Source organism: Poromitra crassiceps, assembly GCF_964638095.1.
Source record: "Poromitra crassiceps genome assembly, chromosome: 19".
NCBI classification, from domain to species: Eukaryota; Metazoa; Chordata; class Actinopteri; order Beryciformes; family Melamphaidae; genus Poromitra; species Poromitra crassiceps.
Window position 1 is genome coordinate 28,446,302 of NC_139646.1, and position 17,393 is coordinate 28,463,694.

Below are 17,393 nucleotides of genomic sequence, written 5' to 3' on the forward strand. Positions count from 1 at the left end.
TACGCGAACGTGTTAAAACTCGTGCAATAATAAGTGTGCATAAACGATTTAAACATGTGAGTAAACGATCTTAAAAGGTGCCTAAACGCTGCAGAGCATTGAAAAAGGTACGTAAACGCCGTTTACGTGCGTTTAGCCACCACTACAGCCCTGCATGTCCCCTCTGCAAGCTGCTCAAGTACCCCTAGGAGTACACATACCCCTGGTTTCCAAACGCTATTAAAGTGAATGTTGTTTTTGCTGTCAGAATCCCATCGTCACGCAGTTCTTCCCCACTCTGCTGCTGTGGGCCTTCTCCGCCCTGCTGCCCACCATCGTCTACTACTCTACCTTCTTCGAAGCTCATTGGACCAGGTAGTACCTGCACAGGATGTGATGTCACACTGTACCTGGCACGTACAGTGTGACATCACATCCTGTCCTTTCAAATGACACCTTTCACTACAGCTGTGATTATTGTAGTTTCTTACTGTCCTGCCACCAGTGGATTGCACTATTATCAAATATCAGCCTTGTGTGTGTGTGTGTGTGTGTGTGTGTGTGTGTGTGTGTGTGTGTGTGTGTGTGTGTGTGTGTGCGCGCATGCGTGTGTGTGTCTAGGTCGGGGGAGAACAGGACCACGATGCACAAATGCTACACTTTCCTGATCTTCATGGTTCTGCTGGGGCCGTCGCTCGGCCTGAGCAGGTGAGACCAACTAGCACAACCTAACCTCTACAATCTATAGCTGTGTCTCAATAACTAGCACATTGAAAAGAAAAAAGTCTGCACTCTGGAGCATACTTGAAGACATGGAGTTTATTAACGTTTCGGTTCAACAACCTTCATCAGAATGGAGACAAACAGGACAAGCATTCACATATATGGAACAGCCCAGCCAATCACAGCATCTCACCTAATAGCCCACAGGTGTGCTCACTAATTGTTCAGAGGGTGTGTCCATAGGTCCTGCTCCATCATCACACTCCACACGACCGACCACAAAACACATCACAAAATAATGCAAAATGCATAATACAAAAAACAATGCGAACACAACACATGTTTTCAAGACAATGGGGAAGAGACCAAACGGAACTCCACTACCACTGAAACATAGTTAATACAATACAGTAGAAATAAAGTTAAGGAATGTCAAAATTAACCAAAATGCAATGAATAGGATTCAAAAGCCTGGCAATCAAGAAATTAAGATAACATAGGTAGAAATTTTTTTAATTTTCATCACTCAAATATATAGGTATTGAGCAGGTCACGACGCCACCTAGAGGTGGAGATATCAATCTTTTACTTCTCAAGAGAGAGGCTTTTTGGATCTCCACTTTGGATAGTGTTGCTAGAGGGCTAAATGAGTCTTTTGACCTCAGACCTTTTCTGTAGGCCAAACTACACCCCCCCCCCCCCCCCCCCCTCCCTCCAATTACAGGGATATTGTATGGCATTGTTTTTCTTGTTTTTCTGTTCTTTCTACCTAGGTTATCTCAAAAAAATTTGATTGCTAGGTTTTTTAAAAAATTTAAAAAATTTCTACCTATGTTATCTTAATTTCTTGATTGCCAGGCTTTTGAATCCTATTCATTGCATTTTGGTTAATTTTGACATTCCTTAACTTTATTTCTACTGTATTGTATTAACTATGTTTCAGTGGTAGTGGAGTTCCGTTTGGTCTCTTCCCCATTGTCTTGAAAACATGTGTTGTGTTCGCATTGTTTTTTGTATTATGCATTTTGCATTATTTTGTGATGTGTTTTGTGGTCGGTCGTGTGGAGTGTGATGATGGAGCAGGACCTATGGACACACCCTCTGAACAATTAGTGAGCACACCTGTGGGCTATTAGGTGAGATGCTGTGATTGGCTGGGCTGTTCCATATATGTGAATGCTTGTCCTGTTTGTCTCCATTCTGATGAAGGTTGTTGAACCGAAACGTTAATAAACTCCATGTCTTCAAGTATGCTCCAGAGTGCAGACTTTTTTCTTTTCAACGTATAGCTTTGTTAGTCTAGCACCTGGTTTGCATAGTGGATGTGCAGACGCTTCTCTCTTCAATAACTAGCACAACCTATACAATCTATAGCTGTGTCTCAATAACTAGCACAACATATACAATCTATAGCTGTGTCTCAATAACTATCACAACCTATATAATCTATAGCTGTGTCTCAATAACTAGCACAACCTATACAATCTATAGCTGTGTCTCAATAACTAGCACAACCTATACAATCTATAGCTGTGTCTCAATAACTAGCACAACCTATACAATCTATAGCTGTGTCTCAATAACTAGCACAACCTATACAATATATAGCTGTGTCTCAATAACTAGCACAACCTATACAATCTATAGCTGTGTCTCAATAACTAGCACAACCTATACAATCTATAGCTGTGACTCAATAACTAGCACAACCTATACAATCTATACTGCCCTCCAAATCAAAACCGCAGTAACTACAATTTTGGTCAAAATTGAGTTATTATTGAAATTGAACTTTTAGATATCTGTTTTATCATGTGACAAATTTTCTAAGTTCAGTCTTGCTCTATATTTGAGAAAACAGAGTATAAAAGTTGCAGTAACTACGAAATCCAACCAAAAACCAGACAAAACTGCAGTAACTACACTTACTGCACTTTGATTTGCTTTCACAGAGCTTCAGCTGGACTTAAACAGAGATAAACGCAGTAACTACACTTTGAGGTGTAGTTACTGCGGTTCAGACTGGTTTTTGGTTGGATTTTGTAGTTACTGCAATTTTCCCGCTCTTTCCATAACAAAGCCCAACATATCAATCACTCATAATGGCACAATCTGTTTAGTTAATCCAGTCAATTCCCAATATGAGAGCGCACTGACAGCTGTCCAAATTGTTAATGAATGAGTCTTCAGTGTCTTTAAAATTGTAAATGCTGTATTCCTAGCTAATAATCCATAAGAGATCGTCCACTCCACTGGGAAGTGTTAATCTGGCTGTAGATAGTGATAATTGTTTGGTATCACTACCTAGCTCATCAGGACAATCTTTTTCATTGCTGCATAAATTATCAGCATTCAGACTCAGTCTGTAATTAATTTTATTCAAAATAATTGTAATATGCTATGTAATATACTGTATATGTTCTTGTATGAATTATCAATCTGAAAAGCTAATCTGATTTGTAAAGAAAACCTGTTCTAAATTAAGATAATAAAACAACTGTGCTCATTAATTAATTGTGTCAGAATGATGACCAAAAAGCAACACCAGTGGTGAAGATTACATCAACTGACTTCAGGATTCCCTGAATGTATCTGTTACTCATCCATTTAAATGTTTTAAACATGTAAACAATAAATCAATTAAATACAGATATGATGTGGTATCGAAATCAAAACCGATTACAATTGTCTCATGAAAAACAAGACAGGAGAAGCACATTAGATTGTAGTTACTGCGCTTTTCCCTTGTACTACCTACACATCTGTTTAAGGTAATACACAGACAGAGTGCCGTATCTGCATTTCTGGGGTCATAGGTCAAGTAATTGATAATTGTTTTGCCCCCAAAAAATACTTTAACATATACATATTTAATAAGCGCATTGCCACTTTTCAACCTATATCTAATTTGGCTGGACAGTCAAAAAACTTTAAAGCCATTTTTCTCAGTTTCAGTGTTGGCGTAGTTACTGCGGTCATGATTTGTAGGGCAGTATAGCTGTGTCTCAATAACTAGCACAACCTATACAATCTATAGCTGTGTCTCAATAACTAGCACAACCTATACAATCTATAGCTGTGTCTCAATACAGCGGCCACACCCTCCTATACAATCTATAGCTGTGTCTCAATAACTAGCACAACCTATACAATCTATAGCTTAGCTTAGGACCACTTCTATTCTCAATTTTTACAAATGATATGCCGTATGCAATAAGTAAGGCCAACTTAACAATGTATGCTGATGATTCAACCCTGTATTATGCAGCCCCCACATGTTCGGAGCTCAATCAAGTTCTGTCTAGTGAGCTTAGCATAATATATGAGTGGATAAAAAATAACAAACTTATTCTTAATATTTCAAAAACAATTTGTATAATTTTTGGATCTAATTATAGGTTACCCGTGAATCCTAAAATACATTTACAAATAGAAGGTCAAACAATACAACAAGTAAGAACTGTGAAGCTTCTAGGGCTCTGGCTTGACTGCAAATTGTCATGGTCGGAACATATTGACAGGGTGGTTTCCAAAATGGGAAGGGCTGTGGCAATAACAAGAAAGTGTTTACCATTTTTAACCTCAAAGCTCTTTAATCAGGTTGTGTGCTCACTGGTTTTATGTCATTTAGATTACTGCTCAGTAGTATGGTCATCTGTGTCTAATGTTCTGCTTCACAAATTACAAGTTGCACAAAATAAGGCTGCCAGACTGGTTCTGGGTTGTTCGTATAGAACAAGTGTGAAAGAAATGCATGACTGTCTTACTTGGCCATGTGTAAAAGAAAGACTTTCTGCTAGTTTACTTATTTTTTTTCATAGAGTCATTAACACCCAGACTCCTACATTTCTTTATAGTAACATAACTTGCTGCACAGATATTCACACATATTCCACTCGGGGGGCGAGTGATGGACAGATAAGCTTACCTCGACCACAGTCCAATTCCATGAAGAGAGCTGCATTTTATACTGTAGGTCTATTGTACTTTGGAATAGTCTTCCAAATGAGATTCGAAACACCAGAGAAAAAGCCTGTTTTAAAAGGAAACTTCGGCTTCATATACTTAACACTCAACACTTAACTTAACACTCTTACATAACAGCTTGATAGTGCTTTTTTAATCTGTTGTATTCTTATTGTTGATTTTTTTTTATGCAATACTAGAGTTTTGTAAAAATGATTTTTTTTTTCAAATTTTTATTAGTTCTTTGTAATACACTGATAACGTTTTATTATTGTATTAAATGTATTTTAATGTCTTGGACCCCAGGAAGACTAGCTGACGTTACGGCGTCAGCTAATGGGGATCCGTTTAAATAAACAAATAAATAGCTGTGTCTCAATAACTAGCACAACCTATACAATCTATAGCTGTGTGTCAATAACTAGCACAACCTATACAATCTATAGCTGTGTCTCAATAATTAGCACAACCTAACCTATACAATCTATAGCTGTGTCTCAATAATTAGCACAACCTAACCTATACAATCTATAGCTGTGTCTCAATAACTAGCACAACCTATACAATCTATAGCTGTGTCTCAATACAGCGGCCACACGCTCCTATACAATCTATAGCTGTGTCTCAATAATTAGCACAACCTAACCTATACAATCTATAGCTGTGTCTAAATAATTAGCACAACCTAACCTATACAATCTATAGCTGTGTCTCAATAACTAGCACAACCTATACAATATATAGCTGTGTCTCAATACAGCGGCCACACCCTCCTATACAATCTATAGCTGTGTCTCAATAACTAGCACAACCTATACAATCTATAGCTGTGTCTCAATAATTAGCACAACCTATACAATCTATAGCTGTGTCTCAATAACTAGCACAACCTATACAATCTATAGCTGTGTCTCAATAACTAGCACAACCTATACAATAAATAGCTGTGTCTCAATAATTAGCACAACCTATACAATCTATAGCTGTGACTCAATAACTAGCACAACCTATGCAATATATAGCTGTGACTCAATAACTAGCACAACCTATGCAATATATAGCTGTGTCTCAATAACTAGCACAACCTATACAATCTATAGCTGTGTCTCAATACAGCGGCCACACCCTCCTATACAATCTATAGCTGTGACTCAATAACTAGCACAACCTATGCAATATATAGCTGTGACTCAATAACTAGCACAACCTATACAATCTATAGCTGTGTCTCAATAACTAGCACAACCTATACAATCTATAGCTGTGTCTCAATACAGTGACCTCACCCTCGGAAGGGCGTGGTCTACAAAGGCTTCATGATGCGTCACCATGATGTCTAGGTTGCATTTGTCTTTTCTGTGCTGGGTGGTGGAGTCTGTTCACTTGTTGATTAAGCAGTACTGCGAGTTAATATCTTTGTGGGTTTGTGGGTGGGGTTTTTCTTGTAGTTGTTTGTGGTTTTTGTATTTGTCTTTCTGTGTTTGTTAAATTTAAATCTATATATATATATCTAAAGTGTGTTTGATGGTCACCGTGTTTGAATATCACAGTGTTTCCGCCTCTGTCTTGCAGTCTGGATGTGTTCTTCCGCTGGCTGTTTGATAAGAAGTTCCTGGCTGATGCCACCGTCAGGTTTGAGTGAGTTACTGCACAGATATCACTCTGTAATCCACACCTCATCATAAAGTCTACTCTGTAATCCACACCTCATCATAAAGTCTACTCTGTAATCCACACCTCATCATAGAGTCTACTCTGCAATCCACACCTCATCATAAAGTCTACTCTGTAATCCACACCTCATCATAAAGTCTACTCTGTAATCCACACCTCATCATAAAGTCTACTCTGTAATCCACACCTCATCATAAAGTCTACTCTGTAATCCACACCTCATCATAAAGTCTACTCTGCATTCCACACCTCATCATAAAGTCTACTCTGTAATCCACACCTCATCATAAAGTCTACTCTGTAATCCACACCTCATCATAAAGTCTACTCTGTAATCCACACCTCATCATAAAGTCTACTCTGTAATCCACACCTCATCATAAAGTCTACTCTGCATTCCACACCTCATCATAAAGTCTACTCTGTAATCCACACCTCATCATAAAGTCTACTCTGTAATCCACACCTCATCATAAAGTCTACTCTGTAATCCACACCTCATCATAAAGTCTACTCTGTAATCCACACCTCATCATAAAGTCTACTCTGTAATCCACACCTCATCATAAAGTCTACTCTGTAATCCACACCTCATCATAAAGTCTACTCTGCATTCCACACCTCATCATAAAGTCTACTCTGTAATCCACACCTCATCATAAAGTCTACTCTGTAATCCACACCTCATCATAAAGTCTACTCTGTAATCCACACCTCATCATAAAGTCTACTCTGTAATCCACACCTCATCATAAAGTCTACTCTGCATTCCACACCTCATCATAAAGTCTACTCTGTAATCCACACCTTATCATAAAGTCTACTCTGTAATCCACACCTCATCATAAAGTCTACTCTGTAATCCACACCTCATCATAAAGTCTACTCTGTAATCCACACCTCATCATAAAGTCTACTCTGTAATCCACACCTCATCATAAAGTCTACTCTGTAATCCACACCTCATCATAAAGTCTACTCTGTAATCCACACCTCATCATAAAGTCTACTCTGTAATCCACACCTCATCATAAAGTCTACTCTGCATTCCACACCTCATCATAAAGTCTACTCTGTAATCCACACCTCATCATAAAGTCTACTCTGTAATCCACACCTCATCATAAAGTCTACTCTGTAATCCACACCTCATCATAAAGTCTACTCTGTAATCCACACCTCATCATAAAGTCTACTCTGTAATCCACACCTCATCATAAAGTCTACTCTGTAATCCACACCTCATCATAGAGTCTACTCTGCATTCCACACCTCATCATAAAGTCTACTCTGTAATCCACACCTTATCATAAAGTCTACTCTGTAATCCACACCTCATCATAAAGTCTACTCTGTAATCCACACCTCATCATAAAGTCTACTCTGTAATCCACACCTCATCATAAAGTCTACTCTGTAATCCACACCTCATCATAAAGTCTACTCTGTAATCCACACCTCATCATAGAGTCTACTCTGCAATCCACACCTCATCATACAGTCTACTCTACAATCCACACCTCCTCATACTTTCTTTCACTCATACAGTCTACACCAAGTAAATGATAAAAGAGTGAAAACATTTCCCAGGGATAAGTGTGTTTTCCCGCCATAGAATTATCTGCCAGATTATTTGAAGATGATTTTTATAATGAAAATCCTAAAATAATCCTATAATAAGAATGTAAAGTGTATGTCTGTGTGTGAGTGAGTGAGCAGAATTGTGTTCGGCCACAGCTATGCCATTATACGGGCGAGAGCCAGATTCTTTAATTAGGTAATTGCCCTAATTACCTAATCCAAATGGAGTTGTAAGAACATTGTGCTAAGCTAACTAGCAGGAGGGGATACGTTCTACTGCACGCACAGAGAAGAGAAGGGCGTCTATCTTCTCCTCTTAATATCGGGAAGATGGCAAATAGGCAAATCTCCGCAAATGTTGTCTTGTTCCTTTAACCGTTTAGAGACCGCAGTGTCATGTGTGCTGCTTCTCCAGGTGTGTGTTCCTCCCGGACAACGGAGCGTTCTTCGTGAACTACGTCATCGCCTCTGCGTTCATCGGGAACGCCATGGACCTGCTGCGGATCCCCGGCCTTCTGTTGTACATGATCCGCCTCTGCCTGGCTCGCTCCGTGGCCGACCGACGCAATGTCAAAAGGGTGAGAGAGACTTGCACTCTATCATGATGATACTGTGGTTTACTTTACTAACTTACTAGCATGATTATACAGTGCTTTACTAGATTAGATTTTAGTGTAGGAATATTCAATATGCAGTCGTTGAATGATATGAATGATACCGAGGTGGAAATGATGAATTATGATAATGTATCTATCATTAGAATAAATGTTTTCCTTCAGAAAACATGTTGAGGGGTGCCACTTGCTTTTAGAAAAAGCAAAAAAACCTTCTCTGTATAATTCTTTTTATCCATATATCACAAACAGCTTCATTCGTTTCAGTGTCAATAAACATTCACCATGATATGGAAAAACTCAAGATACTTATCTCATATGAAAATATACGTATTAGACCGTAAGCATAGTAAATTCAGACAGTATCATAAGCATAAGGTTCAACTTCATGGACAGTGAAGAGAGAGGGGAATGAAAAAAAGTGAAAATGAGGAATGCGATCTATTTGGTTGGAAACAGCAGGCGACACTATTTATATAAAGCCTGTTAGAACCTAGTTTATATAAAGCCTGTTAGAACCTAGTTTATATAAAGCCTGTTAGAACCTAGTTTATATAAAGCCTGTTAGAACCTAGTTTATATAAAGCCTGTTAGAACCTAGTTTATATAAAGCCTGTTAGAACCTAGTTTATATAAAGCCTGTTAGAACCTAGTTTATATAAAGCCTGTTAGAACCTAGTTTATATAAAGCCTGTTAGAACCTAGTTTGAATCTAAGATCATCGCTGCAGCACTCTCAAGTTAGCAGAAAATAGTGGCGTGGTCACTTTGCCTGACTTTAGATGAGCTGAGCTGGTCAGGTGACTCTCTGGCTGGTCAGGTGACTCTCTGGCTGGTCAGGTGACTCTCTGGCTGGTCAGGTGACTCTCTGGCTGGCCGGCTGCGACGCAGGGAGTCGGGCGCGTTGCCGCTGGCGACGAGGTGCCATGTTGCTGCAGGCTCTCCATGCATGCAGGGGCGACCACCACGGCTGGAGGCACAAGAGACTGGCTGCTGTTCCAACTGCCTTCAACGTGGTTCCTGGCTCACTGACCCTCAGGCTGGGAACCACTGCTGTAGCTAATGGGTATCCAAGTAAACTTGAAACTCTCTGTCTCTCTCTGTCTGTCTGTCTCTCTCTCTCTCTCTCTCCCTGTCTCTCTCTCCCTATATCTCTCGATCTCGCTCTGCCTCTCTCTCCCTCCCTCTCTCTGCCTCTCTCTCCCTCCCTCTCTCTGCCTCTCTCTCCCTCCCTCTCTCTCTCTCTCTCCAGCACCAGGCATATGAGTTCCAGTTTGGAGCAGCCTATGCCTGGATGATGAACGTCTTCACAGTAGTGATGGCTTACAGCATCACCTGTCCCATCATCGTCCCCTTCGGTGAGTTCAGACACACTGTACCGGCACTCATTTCGTCCCGAAACATTTTCCACCCAGATACTGTTTGATGTTAGCATCTGAGCTACTTCTGCTCTAACACAGTGGTACCCAGAGTGGAGGTCGTCCCGGGACACCACTGGGTGGATCGCGAGATGATTTCCAGAATGTTTGAAATTGGCCTAAAAAATATGTGAACTACAGAATGTGCGAAATACAATTTAAAATTGATTAAAAAGAGCAGATTTAACCACAAATGTTACATTACATTTTGTTTGTTTTGTTTACGAAATTCTTAGCATGTGCTTACGAACATTTGTATGCTTCAACCACCTCCGGTGTAGGTACAGGATGTACTCGGCTTACAGATTATGCTCACCCTACCGGATGTGCTCGGTCTAACCCTAACCCAAACCCTAACCCTAACCCCTAACCCGGATGTGCTCGGTCTAACCCTAACCCAAACCCAAACCCAAACCCTGATTCATATTTTTAATGTCTATCATGTCTGATAACATCAGTAGCTTAGCGTTAGCTTGTTAGCTAATCTAAAGCTGTTGGCCATTTTGCCCACGTTAATCCCACCACGTGCAGCCAATCAAATGCTGCCCGAGCTGAAATTGGTGACTAGTCGACTACCTCGACTTTTGGAGTAGTCGATGATTGACTACTAAAATTCAGTATTCCTGAATGCCCTTGTCTGGAGCAGCAGCTCACCTCCCGCTCTGCTCTCCTCAGGTCTGATGTACATGCTGCTGAAGCACCTGGTGGACAGGTACAACATGTACTACGCCTACCTGCCCTCCAAGCTGGACAAGAAGATCCACTCAGGAGCTGTGACCCAGGTGGTGGCAGCTCCCATCCTCTGCCTCTTCTGGCTGCTCTTCTTCTCCACCGTGCGCACAGGTACCACTCTCTTCTTCTCCACCGTGCGCACAGGTACCACTCTGACCCTGAGCTCTGACCTCTGACGGCAACTCTGACCCCTGACCCTTACTCTTTTCCCCCTCCTGATTTCCCTCCCATTTTCTCCAAAATTGTACTTGGCCAATTCCCCCTGTTGTCCCGGTCATTGCTCCGCCCCCTCTGCCTGTTGTCCCGGTCATTGCTCCGCCCCCTCTGCCTGTTGTCCTAGTCATTGCTCCGCCCCCTCTGCCTGTTGTCCCGGTCATTGCTCCGCCCCCTCTGCCTGTTGTCCCGGTCATTGCTCCGCCCCCTCTGCCTGTTGTCCCGGTCATTGCTCTGCCCCCTCTGCCGATCTGGCGAGAGTTGTTTAAAAAAACTCACTTGCAGGGTCGCTCTATCGGCTAAACGGCCCGGCTTGGCAACTTTTAGACTGAAGAAAATGCCACTAGTTTAGTTTGTGGATATTAGTGGGATTTTGGGCCAGTCTAAAAGAGGCTTCAGTTCAGAAAATGACATCACATTACATGTTGCACCTACCTCGTGCACAAAATTCACCCCCGACACACACACACACACACACACACACACACACACACACACACACACACGCACTACCCTAAGGCAATAACTGTCTCAATAACTGTGCAATTACTGTACCAAAGCATTGCTTATATAGATCTGTCAACAACTGTGCAATATCTAACCTACTGTATATATAGCCTGTTTACAATCCAGTGTTGTTTACATATACTTAGTTTGTACATAGGTATTATTTCTCCTATATACATATTTATAATGGTCACTTTACATCATACTTATTGTATAAGACGAATCAGCGTGACGTCACTTGCCACCCAGAAATGCGGAACCCGGCGGCAGTTAATAGTATGAGTTGTGCAAAACAAACGTTAATATCTCAAAAATTCTACATCACATCGCTTATATTTTGACATTGTGAGTGAGAGCAGAAGTAGCTCAAGAGGATGTCGACATACTTGGCCAATAAAGCTGATTGTGATTCTGCTCACTTCACTGTAATGCAGCCTTTAAAAGCAGGAAAAGACATCTTGTGCCATATTACATGTTGTTACAATATCCAAAATCTAAGATGATATCTAGTCTCATATAACGATATTGATATAATATTCATACATTGCCTAGCCCTATCTGTCTGTGTTCTGATGGATCAGTGTGGCCTGTGTCACTGCAGTTTCCCATGTAGCTCCACGCTAGGTGCTAACGGCTAATCCCCTCCCACGTTCACTGCAGTTACCCATGTAGCTCCATGCTAGCTGGTAACGGCTAATCACCCTCCCAGGTTTACTGCAGTTGTCCTGTAGCTCCACATGCTACCTGCTAATGGCGAATCCCCTCCCAGGTTTCAAGACGCCGACGTCCATGTTCACCCTGGTGGTGCTGATCATCACCATCGTGGTTTGCCTCTCGCACGTCTGCTTCGGACACTTCAAGTACCTCAGCGCTCACAACTACAAGGTACTTGTAGTAGGAAATGTAGGCCCTCTGCTTTCTAGTCTGTCAAGCCAGTCTATCTCTTCCACAATCATTGAATGCTCCAGAGACAGTCTGTACTTTAGACCATTCAAATCTGGACAACGTTGTCATCTTCCAAAGAAAACAAGACCAGAAGGAAGTTCAATGGTATTCACGACACATGTAAACATAACTGAAGCTTGTGTTTGCACTTTCAGACCTACAAAGACGTAGGCTACGTTTCTACAGACGTAGGCTAGTTTTTGGGAGTATTTTTTATAAATTGTGGGAGCCAATGCGTCTGTCCTGAGAGACTGTTGTCTTTCTGAAGTCATCTTTCTAACCCAGTTTATCTGTCTCCTCTCTTTCAGATTGACACCAAGGAGAACAATATGGAGGGAGTAGAAAATGGTCGCCCCGCTCGTCGTTCCTCCTCCCCCACTAATAAATCTCAGGTACAGGATGTCAACTTGAATTGAATCGATTTTTAATTTGGTAAAAGTACAAACAATGGTACATCCCAGAGAAAACACGTGAAAGCATACTTGGGGCCCTATCTTCGTGGTCGACGGCATACTGGGACTGAGATTTGTGCTCCAAGCTTCTGAATATTGTTTTGTTATTTTCTCCTGTTATTTGGCTCCTGAGAGTTCTAGATGGGGACGCGACTCCCATTCTTTCTTTAGCTCAAGTGTCTGCTTTGTCGGACGCTGATGCTGTTTACATTTGTGGAGATTGAAATAGTCGTGTTGCTGGTGAGGAAGACTTTATTATGGATGTGAATCATGTTACAGCCAGGTCCAACTTAGACACTGTGTTCAATAAACATGGGGGAACTTTGTTGGAATTCCTAAAAGATTAAAAATATTGTATTTAAAATCGAAAAATATCCAACTTCACCTCAATCTCTGCTAAAGGGAAAGCAGTTGTTGATTATATTATTTCTCCCCATGACTGCCTACACACACACACACACACACACACACACACACACGCGCACACACACGCACGCACGCACACACACACACACACACGCGCACGCACACACACACACACACACACACACACACGCCTTGAGTTAAAATGTTTTTACCCCAAATGAGCTGGCAGAAAGTGTGGGTGTTGACTGTATCTCTCTGGTTGGTGATCGCTGTAGGATACCTGACCACTCTGTATTGAGTATGACATTTTCATTCCTGTCAGAATGTCTGTAGTGATATATCTGACGGTCAGACTAATGTACATGGTAAGCGAAGACCCAGAACACTTCCAGATCATTTCCTTTCATCCAGTATGTGTTGTTTGTAATGCTCTGGTAAATCGTATTGATCAACTTGAAGTTCAACAGAAAACTCAAAATGGTATCGACTCCTGGTATGAATTATTCTCTGATCTGATATATAAGGAAGTAAAAGTCTGTAAAATCTCCGTTTCAAGGGCCAGTAAGCCCTCCCACTTAACCCTAGGTAGGTCTGATGCAAAAAAGACTCGGGACACCCGACCCCTCCACATGAACGCACAAAACGGAGGCTTAAGGGCTAAGTGGTAGGTAGGGCCTAGGGCTGAACTGGGATTGGGCCTTACTCTCTGTGTGTTGTGTCTCCACAGCAGCAGCAGATGTATATCGCTCAGGTTCTGCAGGACCCGAGCTCAGACGAGCCGGGCGGAGGCAGTGAGGAGGACCGAGGCTCCTCCTCCCAGGACGACCGAGGCTCCTCCTCCCAGGACGACGACCTGCTGAATACAAGAAGCGGCATCAACCACGACGCAGACTTCCAGTCAGGAGAGGACAGTCTGATTGCCAACGAGGTGCACCAGTAGCCCCGCCCCTGGGGGGAGGGGCCAACAAAGTGCACCAGTAGCCCCTAGGCCCGCGGGGAGGGGCCAACAAGATGCACCTGTAGCCCCGCCCGCTGGGGGGAGGGGCCAACAAGGTGCACCAATAGCCCCGGGCCAGAGGGGGGAGGGGCCAACGAGGTGCACCAGGAGCCCCAGGCCCAGAAGGGGGAGGAGCCAACGAGGTGCACCAGTAACCCCGGGCCAGAGCCATTGAGATATAAAAAGTTGCGTCATCTCCGTTCACTCCAATGGACCAGTTTTTTACCTCACAATAGTTCCCACAAGTAAGGTTCTGGATGAAGCAGTGCTGTAGAGTGGCAGCAGAATGGACCGTTTGTGATGAAAGGGTCAGAAGTTTTAAGAATCAAATTGTATATTAACAGCTTTATTTTATGCATTCAAACAGCCCACCATGTACTTTGTGGAACTAACCTTGGAACTATATGGTAGAATGGAACTACGCGAGTCACTTCCGTTGGCGCGTCTCTCTCTTCAATGACTCTGCCCCAGGCCAGGAGGGGGGAGGGGCTGATCGCCAACAAGGTTCACCAGTAGCCCCGGGGCCGGAGAGGGGAGGGGCCTCTCACCTCTACACAACATCCATACTACACAACTAACTGGAAAACACACACCACCAGACTGATAGAAATCCCCCCCTCACACACACACACCGACATACACACCTGAGCTCAGTGGGCTGTGGAGCCTCAGACTGATCCAGATCTATCCGGTTGGCCCCTCCCAGCTCAGTGACCTTTGACCCGGGCCAGGTCGCCCCCATCACGATCTGTGGAAAGCAGGGAGTCACTGGGACAGACTCTGTGACACAAGCTAACTGCTACAAAGACCCTGTACATAATCACTAAGCCAAACGTTTTCATTTTGTCTTTGGGTGCGGGTTGAACCTCTTTGGGTGGGGGTTGAAACTCTTTGGGTGGGGGTTGAAACTCTTTAGGTGGGAGTTGAAACTCTTTAGGTGGGGGTTGAAACTCTTTGGGTGGGGGTTGAAACTCTTTGGGTGGGGGTTGGAACTCTTTGGGTGGGGGTTGAAACTCTTTGGGTGGGGGTTGAAACTCTTTGGGTGGGGATGGAAACTCGAGGGCAAATCTTTGCTAATTTCTAGCACTCAAAATCTCCCTTTTTTCTTTTAATCACCACTGGGTGGCTGAAACACGTCCTTTGACCCAGTGGTAATTAAAAGAAAAATGGGAGATTTTGACTGTTCGACACTAGCAAAGATTTGCCTTTGCACTTGCACTTGGGCGTAAGATATGGCCCTTTGGGTGGGAGTTGAAACTCTTTGGGTGGGAGTTGAAACTCTTTGGGTGGGGGTTGAAACTCTTTCAGTTTGGTCTGTCTTGTGTATGGACTCCTGATCCAATGACAGTGGGTTACCGGGACTGTACCTGGCACTCCGCCGTCAGGCTTGGCCCGGTGGAAGTCGACGCTTCAAGCACACCGCTCCATGCTTCCTCCGACACGTGCACAGTTGCCAGCCGCTTCTTTTCTCCTGACGGGGAGCTTCACCAGCAGGACGTAGCACGTGGGAGGATCACGCTATTCCCACCAGTTCCCTTCCACCCCGACCGACCAGAGGAGGAAGCTAGTGCAGCGAACAGGACACATACCCCCAATCCGGCTTCCCACCGGCAGACGGCAGACACCACCCAATCGTGCCTGTATGGACCCCCAACCAAGCCGGAGGTAACACGGGGGTGCGAACCTGCAACCCTCGTGTTGGTAGGCAAGGAATCCACCGCTACACTACCTGGACGCCCGCAACTAAACACTTTTAGCTAAGAATACGACTAGGTCAGTGGTTCCCAAACTTGGGGTCACGTGGAATTCAAATGGGGTCGTCTGAAATGACCCCCCCAAAAACAAAACTTTTTTTCTTTTTTATACACCACACACAATTTAAAATGACAGAAGAGTCACTAGGTAACTGCTTTAGTGAAGAGTCACTAGGTACTGCTTTAGTGAAGAGTCACTAGGTACTGCTTTAGTGAAGAGTCACTAGGTACTGCTTTAGTGCAGCAATGTAAGGACTTTTTTTGGTCTCAGGTGTTTACATCAGGTTTTGTTTGCTTATTTATTTTGGTTTGTGTCGGACACTGGAGTGTTGTGTGTTGACACAGAGCTAGACTATGAAAGCTGTAGCCAATAGATGGTAAATCATCTCTTAGTCCTCTGTGACAGTATTATCCTGTGTGTACCCTCTAACACAGGGGTGGGCAACTTTGATGATAGAGAGGGCCACAAAAAAAGTCCTCGCTACCAGATTTTGCTGAGGGCTGAACGGCGCCAGCGCGAAAAAATTGGGGCATTTGAAGCAAGGTTTAGAGGAATAACTCATTTTAAATTAACAGTTGTGATGTCATTATTCAGTCTTAACCACCAATATTTGATCCTTTTCTCACTCACTCCTATGTCACCACACTCTCCCTGCAGGGCTTGAAATTAACTTTTTTCACCACCTGCCAATATGGCTGCTAGATTTTAAAGTTACCAGCCAATTAGAATTTCCACTATCCAAAATGTTTTTCTTGAAATAAACCAGAATATGAGTGGGTTAATTTAAGCATAAGTATCAGTAAGTGGCCGGGATTCTCAAAGCCTGTGTTGAGGGTCACACGAACATGCACTCTTGAAGCTAAATAAATCCAAAACCAACAAGTTAATTATTTAAATTTCTACCTCAATGTAGAACAGCCATTTCTTACACATGAGATTACTTTTGGCCTTTTAGTCATAAAGATTATTGAAAGATATTCCATATTCCAGACTGAAATGCTATAACAGAAGAATATTGGCCAGAATGACATGAACATTTGGACACTTATTCAGCAGGTATCTTGCATGTTGTGTTCAGGTGCACTGTAAAAAAAAAAAAAAAAAAAAATCTTTTTTTGCAATTCCATCGCGGGCCACACCGTATGTTGCCCATGTGTGCTTTATAGTAACGTTCAGTCATAACTCATTTATAATTAAGCCCATAGTTAATGAACTAATCATGTACAAAACACACACACAGTCACATATTTTATATACTGTATATGTTGTAAGCCTAATTTTTGCCATCACAGCTGCTTTTTACATGTATGGGATAATACAGGCTAATATACAAGGTGTCCCAAGGAGTCATTATAAACTCAATTAGCTACAGAAGCTAATGTTCACATTCAGTCCTTGTATATTTCTCTCATGTGTTCATCATTCCTTTCCTCCTCTGTGTGTGTGTGTGATTGAGAAATGAGATGCAGGTG

General features: G+C 42.6%; 1 protein-coding gene across 1 annotated transcript in view; it reads left to right on the top strand.

Annotated features, from left to right (window-relative positions):
• Positions 1–14,109, top strand: part of LOC310794316 (CSC1-like protein 2) — a gene marked incomplete at both ends in the record, with an annotated part of 30,668 nt that extends 16,559 nt beyond the window's left edge. The window contains 9 exons of the mRNA XM_083656296.1: positions 248–354; positions 601–687; positions 6,241–6,306; positions 8,339–8,501; positions 9,789–9,894; positions 10,630–10,797; positions 12,176–12,291; positions 12,660–12,743; positions 13,897–14,109. Coding sequence (XP_083512422.1) covers positions 248–354; positions 601–687; positions 6,241–6,306; positions 8,339–8,501; positions 9,789–9,894; positions 10,630–10,797; positions 12,176–12,291; positions 12,660–12,743; positions 13,897–14,109 — 1,110 coding nt within the window. The remainder of the gene's footprint in view (positions 1–247; positions 355–600; positions 688–6,240; positions 6,307–8,338; positions 8,502–9,788; positions 9,895–10,629; positions 10,798–12,175; positions 12,292–12,659; positions 12,744–13,896) is intronic.
• Positions 14,110–17,393: the final 3,284 nt, after the last annotated feature.